This window comes from Cornus florida, unplaced genomic scaffold (assembly GCF_030987335.1).
Source record: "Cornus florida cultivar Cherokee Brave unplaced genomic scaffold, ASM3098733v1 CherokeeBrave_3.0.0_Hap2_Chr11, whole genome shotgun sequence".
Lineage (NCBI taxonomy): Eukaryota > Viridiplantae > Streptophyta > Magnoliopsida > Cornales > Cornaceae > Cornus > Cornus florida.
This window is the reverse complement of record NW_026775581.1, coordinates 126969288-126988309: the sequence shown is the minus strand read 5'-3', so window position 1 is coordinate 126988309 and position 19022 is coordinate 126969288. Positions and strand designations below refer to the sequence as shown.

General features: G+C 35.0%; 1 protein-coding gene, 1 non-coding gene and 1 pseudogene across 3 annotated transcripts; all 3 read right to left on the bottom strand.

Moving 5' to 3' along the window:
- Positions 1-217: 217 nt before the first annotated feature.
- Positions 218-1072, bottom strand: LOC132282089 (protein RADIALIS-like 3; annotated as a pseudogene).
- A 2335-nt stretch (positions 1073-3407) lies between these two features.
- TRNAQ-CUG (transfer RNA glutamine (anticodon CUG)) lies at positions 3408-3479 on the bottom strand. The gene has a single exon. It is a non-coding gene; the product is annotated as a tRNA-Gln (tRNA).
- A 2001-nt stretch (positions 3480-5480) lies between these two features.
- Positions 5481-18774, bottom strand: LOC132281909 (vacuolar sorting protein 39). Of its 2 annotated transcripts, XM_059783564.1 has the most exons (12): positions 18170-18773; positions 17351-17562; positions 16343-16474; positions 16089-16232; positions 15107-15219; positions 13990-14425; positions 12876-13205; positions 11357-11578; positions 10879-11121; positions 7927-8376; positions 6843-6941; positions 5481-6118 (listed from the first exon to the last, which is right to left on the bottom strand). In XM_059783564.1, exons 1-12 carry the CDS (start codon positions 18609-18611, stop codon positions 5918-5920), a joined length of 3024 nt encoding a protein of 1007 aa, XP_059639547.1. In that variant the 5' UTR covers positions 18612-18773; the 3' UTR covers positions 5481-5917. The 2 variants fall into 2 exon arrangements, with proteins under 2 accessions (XP_059639547.1, XP_059639548.1); XM_059783565.1 differs by lacking the exon at positions 16343-16474 and having other exon boundaries at positions 18170-18774.
- Positions 18775-19022: the final 248 nt, after the last annotated feature.

The following is a 19022-nucleotide window of genomic DNA, read 5'->3' as shown; positions in this document are numbered from 1 at the left end:
TGCTTTCAATTTAATTTGAGTAGGCCAAATCTTTTCTTAAGAGGAAAATTGTACTGATCTTTACTGTTAGGGATCATTTATGATCATTAGAGGAGCTTCAGACACATTTCAGCATGAACTGTTACAATATTAAGGGAACAATTAAATTCTGCAAACATGAAAATTTTAATATTCTGAAAAGTGGTTCATTCTGCTGCTATATATCGATCAGCCCTCATCAGAACTTTAGATACTTCAGCCTGTACATAGAAACAACAGATAAGTTAGTAAACCAGCAATCCCTATTTTTTTCTGATTTATATATGTCGACTAATCTCAAAGTTGTAACAACTTCAGTTCGTAAATTGAAAATAGAAATATAGAAGTGAAGAACATTACTTGAATTCATATATATGGCCGGTTAATCAGCCCATTTGTAAAAGTAAACTCACGACTCAGAATTGTAATAAAAAGTAGATCAAATTTAAGGTAATGAGGTTAAAGATATAGAATCTGAAAATTGCGTTTTGGAATACGGATTGTTCTCCCTTAGGGACTGTTTGTTGTAGGAAAATAAGATTATAAGGTTGTAATTGTGGATGGGCCTTTTGGTGTTTGATTGTTTTCCTAGCGAGAAGATGGTGTTGGTCTTGCACTTAATGAGGGAATACAAGAGACAAATTACATTCCTTTAGGTGCTCTACATTTTGTAGCTCAAACCCTGCACTAATGCACCAGCATGAGAATAATTCCAGTCTACAAAATCAGACTTTCCTACTGCTAGTTAAAGCAGACATTAGGAAGTTACCTCTGCTCTTCATTATGGACACTGTCTCCTTACTCGTCAAGTACGCGCATTGCTCTTGTAATTAGGAAGGGGGACTTTGCCTGACTCAATGCGTTTGATGTCGCTTAGAAGGACCTCATATTGCATCTTTACTTCCTCCACACTTTTCCCACCAACGGCCTTGGCTATATTATGCCACCGGTCAGGGGTGTCCTTATCATATATTGCAAGAGCATTCTCAAACAATTTATTCTGCTTGGCGGTCCAATTTGAGTTGGGACAGCCTGAATGATGACTGGATGCCATTTTATAGCAGGTTTATTAGAGCGAGTTTAGAGGAGGAAAATGGTGGGAGCAAATTATGAAAGGAAGTGAATGGAAAAGCCAACAGAAAGAGTTGTGGAAGGCTAGCTTTACTGAGTTTGAGCAAATGTAGAAGACTCTGGTGAAGGGACAATGAGTGAAGATAAGAACTATTTTAACTAGAGATCGAGCGTGTGAAAAGGCAATGCAAGTTGGCAAACAAATTTTGCAGAACTACAGATTATTTAATCAATTAAGCAGCCATGAGCTGAAGAAGGACATGGAAAAATGGGGGAGAGAGATCATTATTTTTGGTAGACAGTCAGTTGTTTCCTTAAACAACACTATATATGCAGTACTATGTTTATGTAATTTGTTGGCATGTGGGCTCTATTTATTAGAAACCAAATTGAGAAATCTTAGAAGAAATGGAACCCAAGAAAATGTTATGATTCTTTAAACAAGTGGTCAATTTAAAATGATCCGACTTTGTTGGATTTGATCTCTTTGCAAATCAAACCTCGTTAGAGGAATCTGGGCATTTCTAGACAGCCTAGTCTATGGTGACTCATATCATTTTCCAAACGCTAGTACCAGAAAATTCTGGAGTCCTGAAATGTAGACTTGCTTTTCATAGTGTTTCTCTAAACCATTATTATACACAACCACCAATTCATTTTCAATTTGCATGTGAAACACTTTCAATTGGGCATTATAATGTATTGTTATAGTATATATTGTATGCCCATATTTGTATAAATTTGACAGCAAGGACTAGTGACATCTGCATTTCACATTTGTTTGCTGATCTGATGTACTTTTTATTCACAATCTGACGTACTTTTAATGTGCTATTTGGGAATTCAGCCAACTCAAAGACATAATTTAATATGATAGTACTTGCATCTTGGGACAACCATTTTTGTTTAGCAACTAGGAATCTGTCAGGAGAATATTTTCCTAGTTTTTGGCCCTTCAATATGCTGGCATTAAGGTCACCTTTAACCTAAAAGAAAATTTGCAGAACTCCAGATTATTTAATCAATTAATTAGCCACGAGATGAAGCAGGACAAAGGAAATGTGAGAGAGAGAGTAATGATGTTGATGAACCTAGTAGCTTTATAGAAGAAGGCTTTGTCACTTGTTTCATTTTTGGTCTGTTTCCTTCTATAATTTAAACATCAGTACTTAGTATAGCATGTGGATTTTAACTAGCAGACAACGCATTCTTGGAAATAATTGTTTAAGCAAGTTGTCAGACCTCACTTCATTGGAATTGATCTTAGCAGATCTTGATCTTCCAAATTCAGCCTAAAAATCTGGTTCGTCCGACTTTCACCCTATAATATATAACCATTCTTAATCAACGTTGTAAGTTGCAATAACTGATCATCATATTCTTACTTTTATCCCGTATAAACGTTTGTATTGTTATATAGTTTGTGCAATGGTGGTGTGCTTTTGACATCTAGGACTAGTGACATTCAATAGGTTTAACCATCATCTAATTTTATTATTATTATGTATCCCAGATACACTGAGATTTGATGAATTCAATCAAGTTGGAGGAATAAGTGAATATGGGCGGTACTTGCTTAGTTGCTTGTCAGCATAGCCATTTTTTAAATAGGGGACAAGTCTATGATTTTAGGTTACATAATTTGTGAAAGTACTAGGAATCTGTCAGGAGCACAACTTCATAGTTTTGGCCACTACGGAAGAGAACTATATATATGTATATATATATAATTTATTGTGAGTGAAGATCACTTTTGGCTTCTGCAGTTTAATTGATGTTCATCACCATAACCTTATCAACCTTTTGACGGACCCATAAAAAAATGAGTTTTGTTGGACTCAAGTATCAGCAATATTCATGAATCTAGAGAACCTTTACTTACTGAATTATTATCTAAAACCAATGCTCGGACAATTTATGGGTTGTCTCCAATCAATTCTTGACCTCTACTTGAAGAGGCAGAGGGAAAAATTAAAAAAGTAATAAAAAAATAGAAGATTCCAGAATGAAGAATGGTCGGCAGAATTAATTGGATGAAGGTGGAATGACAATTACAAAAGAGAAGAAATGGATCCACAGAAAGCCAAACAAAGTGTAATAATTTTTTAGGTGGTGGGTGTTTTCTCTGCTAGATTATGCATTGAGAAGGTTCTTGGAATATATTTTTAAGCTGGGTGATCGTTTAAACAATTTGGCATTTCAAAATAGAGACTCGATTCTTCACACGGATACCTTTTTTCTAATTTACTATTTTTAGCAATTTTTTAGCGGAACCCTCTTGCTTTTTTTAGAGCACAAAAAAAAAAAGGGAAAAAGGAAGGTCCCACCGAGACTTGAACTCGGGTTACTGGATTCAGAGTCCAATGTCCTGACCACTAGACCATGGGACCGTTGTTGCTCTTCTTTCCAACATAATTTAATTTAACTACTTCAGAGGTAGTAAGTAAAATAATTCGGTTCGTGCATCGACTGTGCGCAATGTATTGATGTATGCATATGTCATATGTGACTTGCTTATTTTAAATTGTGGATTTTCTAATAAAAATTTAAAACATGTTTCTTCATTCTCATTTTCTTTTTTTTTTTTTTTTTTTTTTTTTTTTTTTTTTTTTCTATTGGAGGGATTTAGAGTCAATCAGATATGAATTGAAGTTTAAGAAACTGATGCATCATCTAAATGGGTATTATTTTCTTAATTTTGGTGACAAATCCAAAGCATAACTGTTCTGAAATATAAAAGTTTCCAAAATTGACCTCGTTGCTTATAATCCAAGGTGCAAATAACATATAGATTGCCAAACATAATAGTCATTTGGTGCAAATAATGTTAAAATTTAAAATTCATTAAAACTGTAGTCTGGTGGTACTTTAATTATAATTGTATTTCTTATCAATAAAAAATAAATAAATAATCGACAGAGAGTACATTGGATACCTCACTATACAAATCATTTTATTATGATTGTAGTATACATTAAATAAGAAATATTCAATTATGGTGGAATTTTTTGTGCTCTATAATAGTGCATCAAGAATGATTTGCCAGCATTCTAACGTATTTATTTACTCTAAACTTATAATTTAATATTACTGCCAATAAACTATAGTTGTTCAAATGTTTCTTCCTTTTCTCTGCATCAAGGAGAAAAAAGGCGTTATCATATGAAGTAGGAAAATGCTACGATAAGGGTATTTTAATATGAACTTGAGTCCTTGTCCGTTAGATCAAGTGTCAAATACTGCACAAAATCAAGCCGACAAATGAGGGTACAAGCCCACCGTGAGAGCATCTTCATTGTAGCACTGCTCCTTAGTGTAACTTCATAACTCCATTGACTTCCTTCTGGTTTCATCCTTAAATATTGATACTTTGGCCTAGGGATGCAAGTTGGACTGATCCAACTCAGCCCAGTCTCAACCCAACTTCAACTCGAATCAGGTTGGGTTAGGCGAATCCGAATTGTACTTTGCATGGGTTATAGTCAAAATCTAGCCCGAATATTTTCGGGCCCGTCGGGTTGGGTTGACGGGTTGAGTTTTAAAAATTTATTTATATATATATTTTTCGAAAATATATATATTATATAGATATATATATCTATATACAGATATATCTATATATTAGCAAAAAACAAAAAAAATTTAGGGCAAACCATTTCAGCCTCCCCAATCGTCCAGTCTCATTCTCAACTCTCTCTCTCTTTGCAACTTCAAACTACAAAATTTACAAGAATCAAAAGTTCAAAACCCATATATTTCAGATCTGTGTGCAAGAATCAAAAGTTCAAAACCCATATATTTCAGATCATTTCAGATTATTCAAAAAATCAAAACCCATATGTTTCAGTTTCCATCGCCGGCTATTCCAGTTCGGGTTCGCCGTTCGCAAGCTTTAGCCGCTGTCTCTCAACTCTCAAGCTTGCCCCCCTCTCTCTCTCCAACTGCTAACTTGTTTGTATGGGTTTTGTTTTAATTTTTGGAAGCGGCGGCGGCGGATCGACTGAGGGACGGCGACAGAGAGAGAGAGAAAAAAAAATAATAATAAAATAAAATAAAATTCAGGCAGAGAGAGAAAGAGAAAGAGAAAGAAGAGAGAGGAGAGAAAAAAAATTTCGGGAAAGAGAGAGAAAAGAGAAAGAAGAGAGAGAGAGGAGAGAGAAAAATAATAATAATAATAATTTTGGATTTTGGGTTGGGTTCGGGTTGAGCCCGAGCCCAACCCGAATTGTCTGGGTTTTGATTAAACCCAACCCAAACATGAACCCGATTTGATTTGTAAATGTGTGTCCAAATTTCAAAATTTCTGGGTTGGGGTTAAGCTGGGCTGGGCTGGGCTAGCCCGCCCAACTTACAGCCCTACTTCGGCCTGTTTCAATCTACATTTCTGGGAATATTTGAAGAGGTATCACACACTACGGTTTTGCATTGAAATTTATAATATAGTTACAACTTACAAGTCAACAATTGAAACCACATATAAGTTACGAAGGCAATAATAATACATCTCTAGAGAACACTTGTGTCACATCTCTACATCAAATGCAGCTTTCATTCTCATCCAAAAACCATTCCACTTAAAAACACCTGAAAACCTTCAAATTGCAATCCACACGCTTGTTAACAACCAATCCCAAATAGTTGGGACACGACCCTTTTTTTTTACGGTCTCGACGATCTTCAGGTCGCTGTTGCAGCTTTCCCTTGTACAACCAATACTAGCTTGAGCCAAATGAAGGGATAAGCATGGTAGCAATAGATGACCGGTCAGTGAGAAGGCTAAAACCAGCTCCTCTAGGGGCACTCTTAACCCAAATGTGAATAAAAATAATCATCGCTTCCGAAAGGGTGAGCCTCTTCCAACAGCCTTCATACTCTGTGAGTCTCTAAAGCAAACAAAGTGCACAATGGTCTTACCATTGGGATAGACTGCAAATACGCTGGTCCCTATTTTCTTGTTGCAAAGCGAGCACATACTGTCACTGGTGATATTCACAGCTGTCTTCCTTTGGCTATACAGTTCATCTTTCACCTATTCCACACAATGCGCTTTTACAAAATCAGATAGAATGGAAGTATCTTGCACAGCAAGTCAAATCAAACAAAAGTATTTGATCAAGCAGTGAAGGAATAAATGTTTCAGTAGAACAAAACAAATATCCAAGGATGAAATTAGGTTCAACTTCAGCTGAGCCATTTTAAAAACCGGGTACGTGTCTCCGTGAGTTCTCGCTCAAGATTGAAGAGCTGATTTTGGCTTCAACCATATTCAATTCGATTGTAGAGAAACATAAACACAGTGGAACAAAATATCAACCTTCTTCTAATAGATTAGTGAGAAGAAATGAAAACAATAGCATTCTAAAACTGGTATAAACAGCACCCCCAGTGCACATGCACAAATAGCTTATTGAAGCCACCACCATCAGAAAACAATTTCATCAACGAATACCTTAATATACCAGTATACTGGCATCAAGTCATGAAACGATTGAAGGAGTATATATCAAAAGATATAATTGTAAGAACTAGATTGAGCTTTTCGATATAGAGTAGCATGAAAATTAAGAAGTGCAATTAAACCCTCAATACTGGAGGTCTCACTAAATCAGTAGAAACTCTTGTCGCATTTGCAATGTAGCATGTTAGGCAAATGAAAACCAAGAAAGTTATCCAGTTCATACCCCAATTCAACATCAATCAATAGACAAAGACATACCTGGAGGTTATTTAGGAGGGAAGCAAGAAAGACATACCTGCAGGTTCTCACTCTCTCTCAAACTTTTGATGACTGAAAAGTTCCGGTATGATTCACTGGATTTTCTCAGAAGAGGTCCAAGAAACTGAAGCAAGTTCTGCACAAAACCAAAAGAATAATAATTCAGGATACAATTACCATCACAGAGGAAGAGGGAGAGAGAGAGAGAGAGAGAGAGAGAGAGAGAGAGAGAGAGATCAGATCCTAATAGTAAAAATCGATATGCTTATAGATGCTATCATTATCATAAACTACTGGAGAGTAATTGACATGCTAATAGATGCTATCATTATCATAAAATACTGGAGAGTAATTGCCAAAAATAAATAAATAAACTACTGGAGAATAAAAAATCCTTCCAACAGAGGTATTTTCAAGCTAAATGCATGCCCTATAAACAGCATGAAGCATGGAAAGATAATAACAAACCTATTATCTAAGTGTACACCTCGTGGATGGCTTGAGGAAATGCCTTCAAGCAATTGGCTGAAAGTTACAATTTGCTTAGCCCTCAAGATGTGAAACACCCACAAGGCAGACAGAGTACACCTTGTCAACAATATTATTCTGAAAAAATCCCTCAGACAACACTATCTAGGGAGCTCCTATCACAAAATCTAAATTTTATTACTTTGTTAACCTCTTGTAGTTCATTTTAATTAACACATCCAAAGTTTGATGCTTTGCATCAAGGGTTGCCTGACTGGATGTTTAATGGAATTTAGAACAGTGACACTTATCACAGTACAAGTGAAACTAATTCTTTATATTCAGCAGCTTTATGAATCTAAATATCTATAAGGCATTTCATTGAGAAGTTATTGCTTGAAAGTTTCGAGAGTCTAAACTAACAAAAATTTCCTTAAATTGAAATTGTTTTATAAATGATTGAACAAGCTGTTATTCATCACCTTTTAGACAAACATAAGTGCATAATACCTAGGCGTTACAGGCTTGCACCACGAAGCAAGACTACATCATGGGAAGAGGAAACACATTGCCTAATGTTATTTGAACCCATGACATATAAAGTTCCTAGAGATTGAAGTTTGTATCAGTATATATATTCAGAAAATCATTACCTGCAGCTTAGTTTCCCTTGGTAACAATTTGAGTGCCTGTGCTCCATTGATTCGATCCCACCTTCGGCTCAATAGATCAAGGACCTCATCAAGCATAATAGTAGAACCTCCTTCATCAATAAGGTCGTCTGCATCACCATCACTCCTCCCACTGTCAGTGCTACTAGGACTGATTCGAATATCTTCTGCACCCTCTATCGCTGCAATTTTCTTAGCAGAACGACCTTTAGTTTTAACTGAAATCCCTGAACCAACCCTTGGAAGACCAGTATTCTGAGATGATACCAGATTAGTGATCCGATTCTCAAAGTTCTTTGTCGTCCTTTGCGGATTCAAGTAGATTTGCAGGAGAGTGAGGTATATATTGCTATAGGATTTTACAGGATGTTGATGAAGTAGAGATTCATACACCCGATCACAGTAGGACACTGCCAGTTCAGGAACATGAAGCTACAAATGCCAAGAAAACTTAATTAACCTGAAGAATATTTAGTATTCATGATCATAATAAAAATAAATGCAGACAAATGAAAAATTAAGAGGAATAACTAATATATAGACTAGGGGGTACGCCAACACCAATATGCTGCATCAGTGAGCTCTGTAAACAATGAATTACTATCTTATTAGAAGGTTCCAAAAGGTGGGTGGAGCACCTAGAGAGCCTTGACCTGACTACCTAATTTATTAAGCAGGTTAACAAGTTCAGGCTAACCCTTCTAGAAACTCTCAGCCCAAGCCACAACCACCTAACGCACTTCTTATGCTTTTGTTATACACCAAATTAGAAAATTATAAAATAATAATTATATAAATTGTTCTAATACTAAATTATATAATTCAATATTAGCTTAATGTCATCAGAACCATTTAATTTATCATAAATGTCAGACTGAATAACTAAAGAATGAAGCACTATATATTTTTGTATGTTATAGTATTGTAAACTAGTATAACAACCCTCAGATCTGCAGGATCAACAAAACTAAAATTATTGATAAATGGGTTACACGGGGGTAACTCACACCTCAATCCTTTGTCTAAACAAGTCAAATGCATATACCCATGGAATAAAATATCACTATATATTCATCAATAGATTGCCCTTGCATGAAATGCAATACAATATCTATTTGTGATTATAAATTCACAAATAGCACATATATATTGCAAAATATCATGATATATCAGGCATGGATACATTACACATTTCAAATGAAAATCTCATTATATCGATTGAAAGTTGGGATATACACAATATATCACATGACCTATTGCAGTATACAGCACAGATCATGGTTTAGGTATATAGCTCCTAAAGTATATAGGAAAACCTCCAATAAAATAATTATATAACTTGATAACTTTTCAAGAAAACCAACATCTTTCTGTTAATTAATAATTAATACTTTAAAAAAAAAAATCTTATACATTACTTATATTATTAATAATTAGAGTAGAAAATATATTGGCATCTATCACAAGAAAATTATCACAAACAAGGAAATTAGGAGATTTCTAAACTTAGTCTCAGACTAGATGGTACTTTTTCGTTTGGGCAAGAAGTCCCTCATGCTTAAGAATATATATGCATGCCTTATTTTTTACTGAAAGTCATACACTTGTAAAAAGCTTTTTCATCAACTAAAATCATAAAGTTATTTGTTTTTTTTTGGATAATTAATCATAAAGTTACTTAATGTTTAATAATTTTATTCAAGAGTGATGGACTTTTTAGTTGACCCCAAATAGTTCGAAAAAGGCTTTGTTGAGTATTAATTAATTAATTTAGGGTTTGCTAAGATTATTAATTTTTAGAGCGTCAACTACTCAATTTTTCGACAGCCAAACCTCAACGAATAAGAACAGCAATATTGATCGTATTATAAGTTATATACTTATATGTCAATGGGTAACAAGGTACTGCATTTATGTTGGTTATTGGCAGGACATTGGCAGGTATAACTACCAACAGTTTGCACTACTTTGAATTCTCAAGAATAAGTTTTACTATGGTCAAGTTGGAAGGACATATTTTTATTCCCCCTAAGCAAGAACATATTAACCATTGCATAAGATTCCATAAACATCAGATGAATACTATGAGCAACTTACCGATGGACCTTAGGTGTCCTCCTTCAGGTAGTCTAGGTGAGGAAAAAAATTGTAACGAGATGTTATTGAATTTGAACCAAATGGAAAGTCCATGTGGCTGGTCAAGGACTGGTATTATTATATTATTTGCATAGTTGTGGACTTCATATTCATGTCATTAGAAATGCGTATTCATAGTTGATGTTTTTTGAATGTTGACATAGTTAAATTCATTGATGTGATAATGATTGGTGTTCTTTATATTCTAAGGAACAAGCAATTTCAGTGCCTTAAACAATACATAATTGTTGAATTTACACTTTATTTGCAACATTTTGACTCAGTCAAGTCAGGACTTCTATTAATACTAAAAATAATTTCATCAAAGTTTTCATGATATGATATTAATTTCCATAAAGAATTTCCGATATACTCTAGTTGATATCTATATTTTATTGCTTGCAATAAATCTACTTTGTTATTTACCTACCAATAAAATAAAATAAAATAATTTTTTTTTTTTTAAAAAAAAGACCATTTTATTGTTCTCTCATTCCTTTCCCCTACCCTCAGCCCTCAAATTTGGTGGTCTCAGGTTTACAAGTTTGGTGAAGAACTTCCACACTAGTGTAAGAACCATGCATAGAACTAGTTTAATAGACGTAAGCAAAAGACCATAAATCTTGCATGAATGCAGCAGAGACAATAAATCTTCCATACTAGTGTTGCCAATGTTTTCGGGGACCGGTAGAACCCAAAGTTCTATAAGAAGAGTTTCTTAGTCTCCCCTCAGGTTCCCTTACAAGTGGCATTAAGTTCACTGGTAAAAAAATGAATGATTAGCTATATGGAAAATACCTTGTTAACATATAGAGACAAAGCGAGCTCGTGTTGGTTCATCTTTCCCAACAAAACAGCACGTTCTTCATACAAAGCATCCGGTGGAAGTCTCTTTAACAAAACTTCTGGACTATATCCAGAGATGCTCTCTAAAGCAGATAGCAATTTCTTCCTCGTCGGAGAATAAGCTTTCTCATCCCATTTCTGTTGAGGACTTAGCTCTGCAAACCAATCAAGCACTTCTGAAAGATAGATTTGCAGCTGCAATACATATAATTAAAAAGTCAAATTTTTTATATAAATAATTATGTTTACCCTAGAAACCTTCAACAATATTTATTCCTAAGTAGTTGGGCTTGGCATCAGTCATCTTTGCTGCCATGACCAAGTCTTTCAAATTAGTTAACCTTCAAAATTTTATTTATTTTTTAATTATTTTTTAAAAAATCATTTTTTCTAAGTTACTGAAAGAAATGTGAGATAAAAGAACTTTTACCATTTCATTCTGCAAATTTCCAGAGATGCCATTTTCATTCATTGCAAGCATAAGTTCTAAATATCTGCCCTGCATGCTTGGAGCATGCTGTTTTAAATAAGAGTTGACCAAATCTGCTGGAATGTTACCAGACAAAAAGAGCTCAATAGTTTGTGTTGGACAGCTTTCAAGGACAAGCATTGAAAACTCCAAGACAAACATAGGATCAGTCGCGCAGAGAGGCTGCACAAGAAAATTCATCAAAATCACAATCTCCGTTAATGATATATTATTAGTTCAAAATCAAACATAATCAAATTTATTAATTTTCAAAAAAACAATTCCAGTGAATTAGTACAATTTCTGTACACAACAGAACCCGATGAATCATAAACTATCCCAGTTAAGCCACATGCTTGAGTGTAGGTATGCTGTTCTTCAAACAGTCAAACCAATGATATATTCCCATAGCTTAAGCATGGGGAGACAGAAGCTATGTTACATGGACTTTTCAAAAGTAGTGAGGCACCGGACACTTATTGCTCGGATATGGGTATGGGATGTGGCCAACACTTTTGGGTGGACATGTAGTTAAAAACCATATCCAATCATTCAATTATATTATATTATTAATTTAAAATGAGATAAATGCCTATATTGAACACTATATTAAATAAAAAAATTACTTTACTCTAGAAAATAATTCAATATGAATATTTAGCAGTGTCCATGTGTCCTTCTGTCTAGAGATCTGACACGTCCAACGGATGGATACATAACCGTGTCCGAGACACATACACAAGTCCAGGTAACATAGGACAGAAGTCATAGGTGAAACAGAACATAAAATATAAAATAAGAAAATGATCACTGATTCTAAGTTTTAGGTTTGAAGTCCACCAATATACATATATTCTAAATTCTAGATCACAGTATGTTTTAGAAGAAGACACTCAAAAAAACCAACAATCAAAGTTTCCAAATTTCAAAATAAATAATTCCAAAGAATCAGTAAAATTCCTGTAATAACTGTCAAAATCTAATATCCCCATCACCCTAAACATGAGGAGACAAAACCCATAGGTAAAAATGAACAAAAACAGAATTCTCAAAAAATTCTCACCAATTCAAAACTTTAGGTATAAGGCCCACAAAAAGAAAAAAAGAGAAGGGAAAAAAGTTTATTACACAAAGGCTGAAGGGCAAGTTGAAAAATTTATCAATCTCAAGTGAAGGCTGGGGAAGAAAATAATTCTCTTTCTGGAGTTTCTAATCACTCCAGCATTCATACTCAGTCCTCAAAAACAGCTACATCATATAGATGCCATGGAATGTTAGAAAGTTACAATGTGGTTTAGTAATTATAAAAATGCAGATGATTCAAACAATTCCAAAGGCTTCAATATTGCCAACATTTAAGCATCCAAACTGCAAACAGGACAAAGAATGTGTGTGTGTGTGTGTGTGTGTGTGTGTGTGTGTGTGTGTGGTGATAAGTTGAACAAGACAGAAGATATTGCCCTTATGAGAGAAAATTTACTTTAAGATATTCAATAATCATCTCAGGGTTGAACTTCTGTGTGAGCTCAGCTTGTGGTTGGTCAGATTTTGACTGTTCTACTAATTGATGCAGAAGTTTGAGAGCTTCACGGTGCATTGCATTGCACTTATAAAGTTCTAACAAAGCAATGTATTGATTTCTTTTCTGAAGTAACTCCTCGCATATCTTTACATCACAATAGTTGGGACCTTTCAGCAACTCCAAAGCGGCAGAAGACTGCCCAGTCAAAAGAAGAGCTTGTAGTAGTGCCGTGTCCAGTATTGCTGCCATCTCTCTAGCACCTGAGCTAATGGGGATGTTAACTCGACCCTAGTGACCAAAGAAGCTATATTTAGAACACTGAATGAAATATAAGAAATATTATGGAAAACAGCCCTTATGCCGCACTGAATGAAATATAAGAAAATATTCTGGAAAACAGCCATTATGCTGCATTTCAAGGACTACTAGACATGCAAAGTTATTCAAATAGCAAAATATCATCTTATAAACCATTAAATTGGTGAGATCAATTACGACATTTCAATATTACAATGTACTAAAAACCGCTATACGTATCTAACACTTTTAATGAAGCTCTCAATCACAGAAAAAAATTTATGGTGATATTTTACCCAAAAAAAAAAAAAAAACATTATGGTGATATCTACTCTAGCATAGCAAATATCCTACTATTAGACAAAGTAGGCTCCGGCTTCAGGTTAATTTCAACACTATTTCAGCTAATATAGTCAAGCAGTGAATGGCTAATCAATCATGCTTCCAATGGTGAAAGTATCTAGACACTGTCCTCAAATGACAAGTCCCACATTAGCTTAAAGCTATTTTACTTTGATAGAATGAATGTCCAAAGCGCATGTTGAAGAACAATTTCTGATATATATATATATGTATATATGTCACGATGAGATTGCACAATAAAGACAGTACAAGCATGCTTGCATGCATTTAAAATAATTGTTATCCAAAAATAAAATTAAAAATGTGTCAAATAAAGCTTTTACAAATCCATGTCTAAGACTTTCTGACTATATTTAAATGACCTAATTAGCTCTTGCAGATAAAATGAATAAAAGTTAAGTCAGTAGTTTACTTTGCTTGGTCTCCTAGACCTTCTGGAATCATAAGATACAAAATTATCCCCAACGGCATCAAAAACAACCTCATCAGTTCCCTCAGCAGTGGCCTTTTCAATTATGCCGTATCTCTTCTTCTGCAAAAATTTGATGAGAGCCATCAAAGTATTGTGGCTCATTTTCTTGGACTCAAGTGCAGCATTCTCGTCAGAGTCCACTAGCTGAGGAGGAGGTGAGAATTCCATATCATCTGAAATACCAGATGAACCTCTTGAGAGATATGAAGCATCCCCAGCAATGTCCAGAAACTTCTCTGGTTCAGGTACCATAGCTGCTTTGGGAAGGACAATTGATGGATATAAAGAAAGCACAAACGTTATTTCTACTTGAGATGCCAAAAATTGTTCCATGGCCTCCTCATAGCTCCCGTTTTCAAATAGATAGTGTGCATATCTGTAGAAATTACGATATATATTCATAAATAAATAAATACAACTTCATGATTATAAATGTGCAACACAAAATATAAACTTTTGATGATTTCTTTAGAATCCATTTACAAGATAAATTAACTAAAACATCCAACATAAAAAGGCAGAATGAGCACATTAGAATAAACTTTTTAGAAATTCAACAAAGGCTTACACTCATTTTCCTCGACTCACTCTAGACATATGTCACAGACTACCGTCTAGATTTAATTTTTTATGAAGCTCCAGCATATAGCAACAAGCCAGCTAGAACTACCATTTTGAAACCCTTTTTGGGGCAAAATAAAAACTGAAACGCAAGATATTTTAGAATTTTAAAGCATCAATAGATTCTTCAAATAAGTAATTACAGTACCAAAAATATTGATAAAAACTTGTCAGAGAAAAATCTTGATGAGAAACAATATCACTATAATAAAATGATCCAAACTACACGACTACATGTTGATTTTCATTAACTGCTAAAGCATTAAAATGCTCATGTTGTTATTGACGTAACCATTAACATGTTTCATCCAAACTTGTCTTAGTTACCCATTGGTGTGTTTGCATGCAATGAGTAAATCATATTATAGTATTTGATTTATTAGCACCATCTCAAAGCAAAACTCAAAAGTAAAAACTGTCCAATGTATATATTCACCTTATATGAATCGACTGCTCCTTTGAAGCTCGAAGGCTAGAATCTTCTGGTGGAAGCAGCTTACACAAAGCCAAGGCTTCCTCAAAATTACCAGATGCAGTTAACTGTACAATCTGCATTGCAAATACAGTACCATCGTTATTGAAATTTTATTTGGTTATTAAATTCTTTGTCAGCTTGTCTGCATTTCAAGTAAAGGCACCTAGGAGCAATTTCTAAAATTTCTGGAATTAGTTATGCAAAGTTATATCCCTGCTATTTAATATTTTCTTCTGTTCATTGTGGAGATCTCCAACATCTATTCAATTTTCTCACCAGAACAACAGCAAAATCATTATTGTGAAAAATTGTAAGAAAAGAAAACCTCATGATTTTCGCACCCAGTTCAACCCAACTACGCTATGAGATTTCAATTTCGTGTATTTTGCACAATTTCCTCAGCTATCAAAGTGTAAATGGAGACTTGTTAAGAATTGTAGTTATGGATCTGATATTAGTTTATAATGATTTGATCTACTAACCATATTCATGCAATAATGCATGATGGCCAGAAAAATGAGCGAGATAATACCACGGGACTATTTCCCCTTTTTGGTCAAAAACCACCTCTCTAAGTGACAAGCACAAACTAGGCCACACAGGATCAACAATATGGCTCAACTGGAAGTGTCCCATCCAGAAGGCCTTGGGTATCACCCATCCCATATTAATACTCCAAACACACTTATGTCATGGATACAGAATAAGTTGAAACTAAAGTCAGGTGGGTTAAGGCTGGATCGCAATGCACAAATATCTATGCAAATACAATCACATAATATAAAAGCCTATTCGTCAGAAATCTAATGCAACCTAAAATTATGTATTTTACAGCATGTCTACTCAATCATTTACTACTCCAAGTGGGCAGTGCATCTAAATTACAATTTACAAGCTATAACTAGATTACAGTGGTATTAATCTTCCAGAGACTGAAATGTACCTGTGCACCAAGAGGAACAGAAAACAGCCCATAAACAGAGTTGTCTAATGCAACAATTATCGTGCTGCTGCTTTGGAGAAGGCGCCGAACATTGCGGAGAACAACAGTTTGTATCAGTGGATAAGGAACTCGGAGAGACCGTATCTGCAAACATCAAATAGTTACAAGAAGAAAAATAAAAGCAAAAATGCAAATCTTCCTAGGCCAACACAAAAGAATAAAAATATTTTATTGCTTAGTAAAATTTGGGCCACCTCAACATGTCTTGGTAAGAGAGCTATTGCATATGGCTTCTGAATGACAATAACTGCAGGGGCCTCGGACCAACAAATTCTGCCTTCTTGAAGGAGTTTTCCATTTTGGTCAACAAAAACTCCAATGTTATCCTAAAAGGAGAAAGAATATGTGCATTTGCTATAAGAATTCCAAGGTACCATAGAATGTATGATTACAGCTATTTTATTTCGTTAATGAATTAAACAAATCAAATTGGAGATCTTTCAATATTTTAAATGCTGAGTAAAGATGTTTTGATTACAGAAATTGTTTGTAGTCTTTGATGTTAAGGTATGCCGTAAGCTACTGTTATAAGACCCACAAAATGTAGAGTTGTTTATATAACATAGCCCTGATGTCTACAAAAGATAGTGATTTTCCATTCCAATTATATTTCTGTATTTTTTGACTCCCTCCCTTTATTTTCTTCACAATTTCAGCAAAGAACTCTTACTAAGATATTTGTGTTCATGTTATCTAACATAATGCCTACAGAGGTATTTTATAAAATTGCCACTTGAAAAATTAGATGGAAATTGACCATTCCATCATATTTTCCCTCTACCTTTCATCCTCTTCATTCTTTATCGCTATTAACCCTAACCATATCACATGTCACTTAAAGGATAGGGAAAATGCCCAAAATTTCTTATCCCGATTACTACCATCATGCAGTCTAACACTTGTGAGATCTCAACCATGTGCATATATACAAACAGACAAGTACACATGGCAGTTGGTAAATCATTAGGTTTGTGAATTGTTTCCTTTTTTCACTAAAAATAGCAACACATATGCACGCAGAGAAATATTGGTGTAGTCTAGCCACACAAATGATTGTATCAACCAAAAACTAAATTAGTATAGCCATGAGAGCTGGAACTAGAACATGGATGGTCATGACTCAAAAGCCACACGAGTTATACAGAGCCCACAAGACTAACAAAGAGGGTAGTATATACTAGTAACAGAAAGGGTGAAAGTACCTTCCCTAGAAGAAGTTCTCCACATGGAAGAGACACCACTAGAGGTGGGGCAATCCTCCCAGAAGGAAATACCTCAGACAATGCACCATTTGTGGCATTCAGTATGATGTATTCCCTTTTAATCCCCAGACAGATATTCTCACCACACCAAGACATCGACTTCACTGTATCTGGAACACCAAATTCTTTCACCTCCACAAATCCCCGTCCTCCTACAGAAGTAGCCAAACCAACTTGATCAAATTATTATTATATAATAAGTAAGGTTATAATTTCCCAGCCAAATATAGATAAGCTATCAAAATGAGGGCAAATTTGTTGGCAACACATCCAGAATGTAATAGACATGGAAACCAAACCTTGAAATCTTAGATTGGGAAGAACTAACTAAGAAAATATAAGAAAATAAAATGAGTAAAAGCACCGATCTTCATATTTTTAATTGTTGGAACCCTAGAATGCAAGATTCTACCTTTTTTTTCATTTTCCTGGAAAATTTGTACACTTGTTTTTGTTTTTTTTTTTTTTTTTTGTTATTTAATTAAACAAGAAAAAACCATCTACAGAACTACAAGGGGCATACCCCATGCCTCGGGCAAAGGTTAAAAATTCTATAATGTTTTAGGCAACCAGAATGAGGGTTTAACTAAAGTTTTTAAATTGATTATGAATTGTCAACCATCTTTACCAAACTTATCCTTGTTTCAACTTAACACGATAGGAATTTACAGTTCTCAATTTTTGGATAATCAATATACGCAAGTGTTGCATTTCCAATCATCAATCGACAACACATATACTCGAGTTCATGAAAATTACCTTCATGTCTGAAAATACAGACTCTCTTTTGCCTCGCAAAGCACAAGAACCCCCTTCGATCGTCCCACGAGTACACGTTCGCACCTTTCGCCTTCGTAATCACCGCAAAGGTCTCCAAATTTGGGAGCTTATGAAACGCGATCGACTCGGATAGCGAAAGAAGAAGCTCTCTGGAGCCCAAAACCTCCATTGCCAACATCGACCTCTTGGAGAATCCATTTACGGTTCGTTCGAGGACGTAGGGTTCCTTCCGGAGTTCTAGGGTTTGGGAATGGCGATCGGACGGCGGAGAACGGTCGGAGCCAGAGGATTCTGGGCCGTAGATCCGAAGAGATCCATCTGAGCAGCCGATGAGTATTTTTGATCCGTACGATTCGATAGTGTCGATCTTGGTAGGGCAATCATTGAGGAGCTCGAAGGAATCGTAAGCACTGTGCACCATTTCTTCGCTGCTTCTCTCTCTTCGTCTCTAGTCTCTCAGCTTTTCCATGGAGTTTGGTAACGAAGCAAGAGAAAGAACAAAGACGACGTCGTGCAATTCGAACGTGACCGTAAGTTTGTGAGCCCAACCTCTCGTTTACTGTTATCTCCTCCCGCGCTTTTTTCCGATGCCCGCTTTCTATTTTACCAGGAAAAAAAAAAAAAGTGATAAATTGAACCGAAAAATAGGAAAAAAAAATTTTGAACTATATTTACGGAATAATATCTCTTTAAATTCCAATTACATTATTATTATATTTTTTTTCGGAAGTTCAAAAACAAAACATGAAAATTCTATAAAATTAAGCTCACTTACATTGTTACTTTGAGATATATAAATCTTACTCAGTCACGCCTTACAAAATAGTGATGT

Excerpts from the sequence above, each read along its gene's own strand:
- LOC132281909 (XM_059783564.1), bottom strand. The coding sequence starts at position 18,611 with ATGGTGCACAGTGCTTACGATTCCTTCGAGCTCCTCAATGATTGCCCT. Across the intron at positions 15,220-16,088 it reads CTGTTCCTCTTGGTGCACAG|ATTGTACAGTTAACTGCATC; the intron begins GTACATTTCAGT and ends TTTGCAATGCAG. Across the intron at positions 6,119-6,842 it reads GAGAGAGTGAGAACCTGCAG|GTGAAAGATGAACTGTATAG; the intron begins GTATGTCTTTCT and ends TGTGTGGAATAG.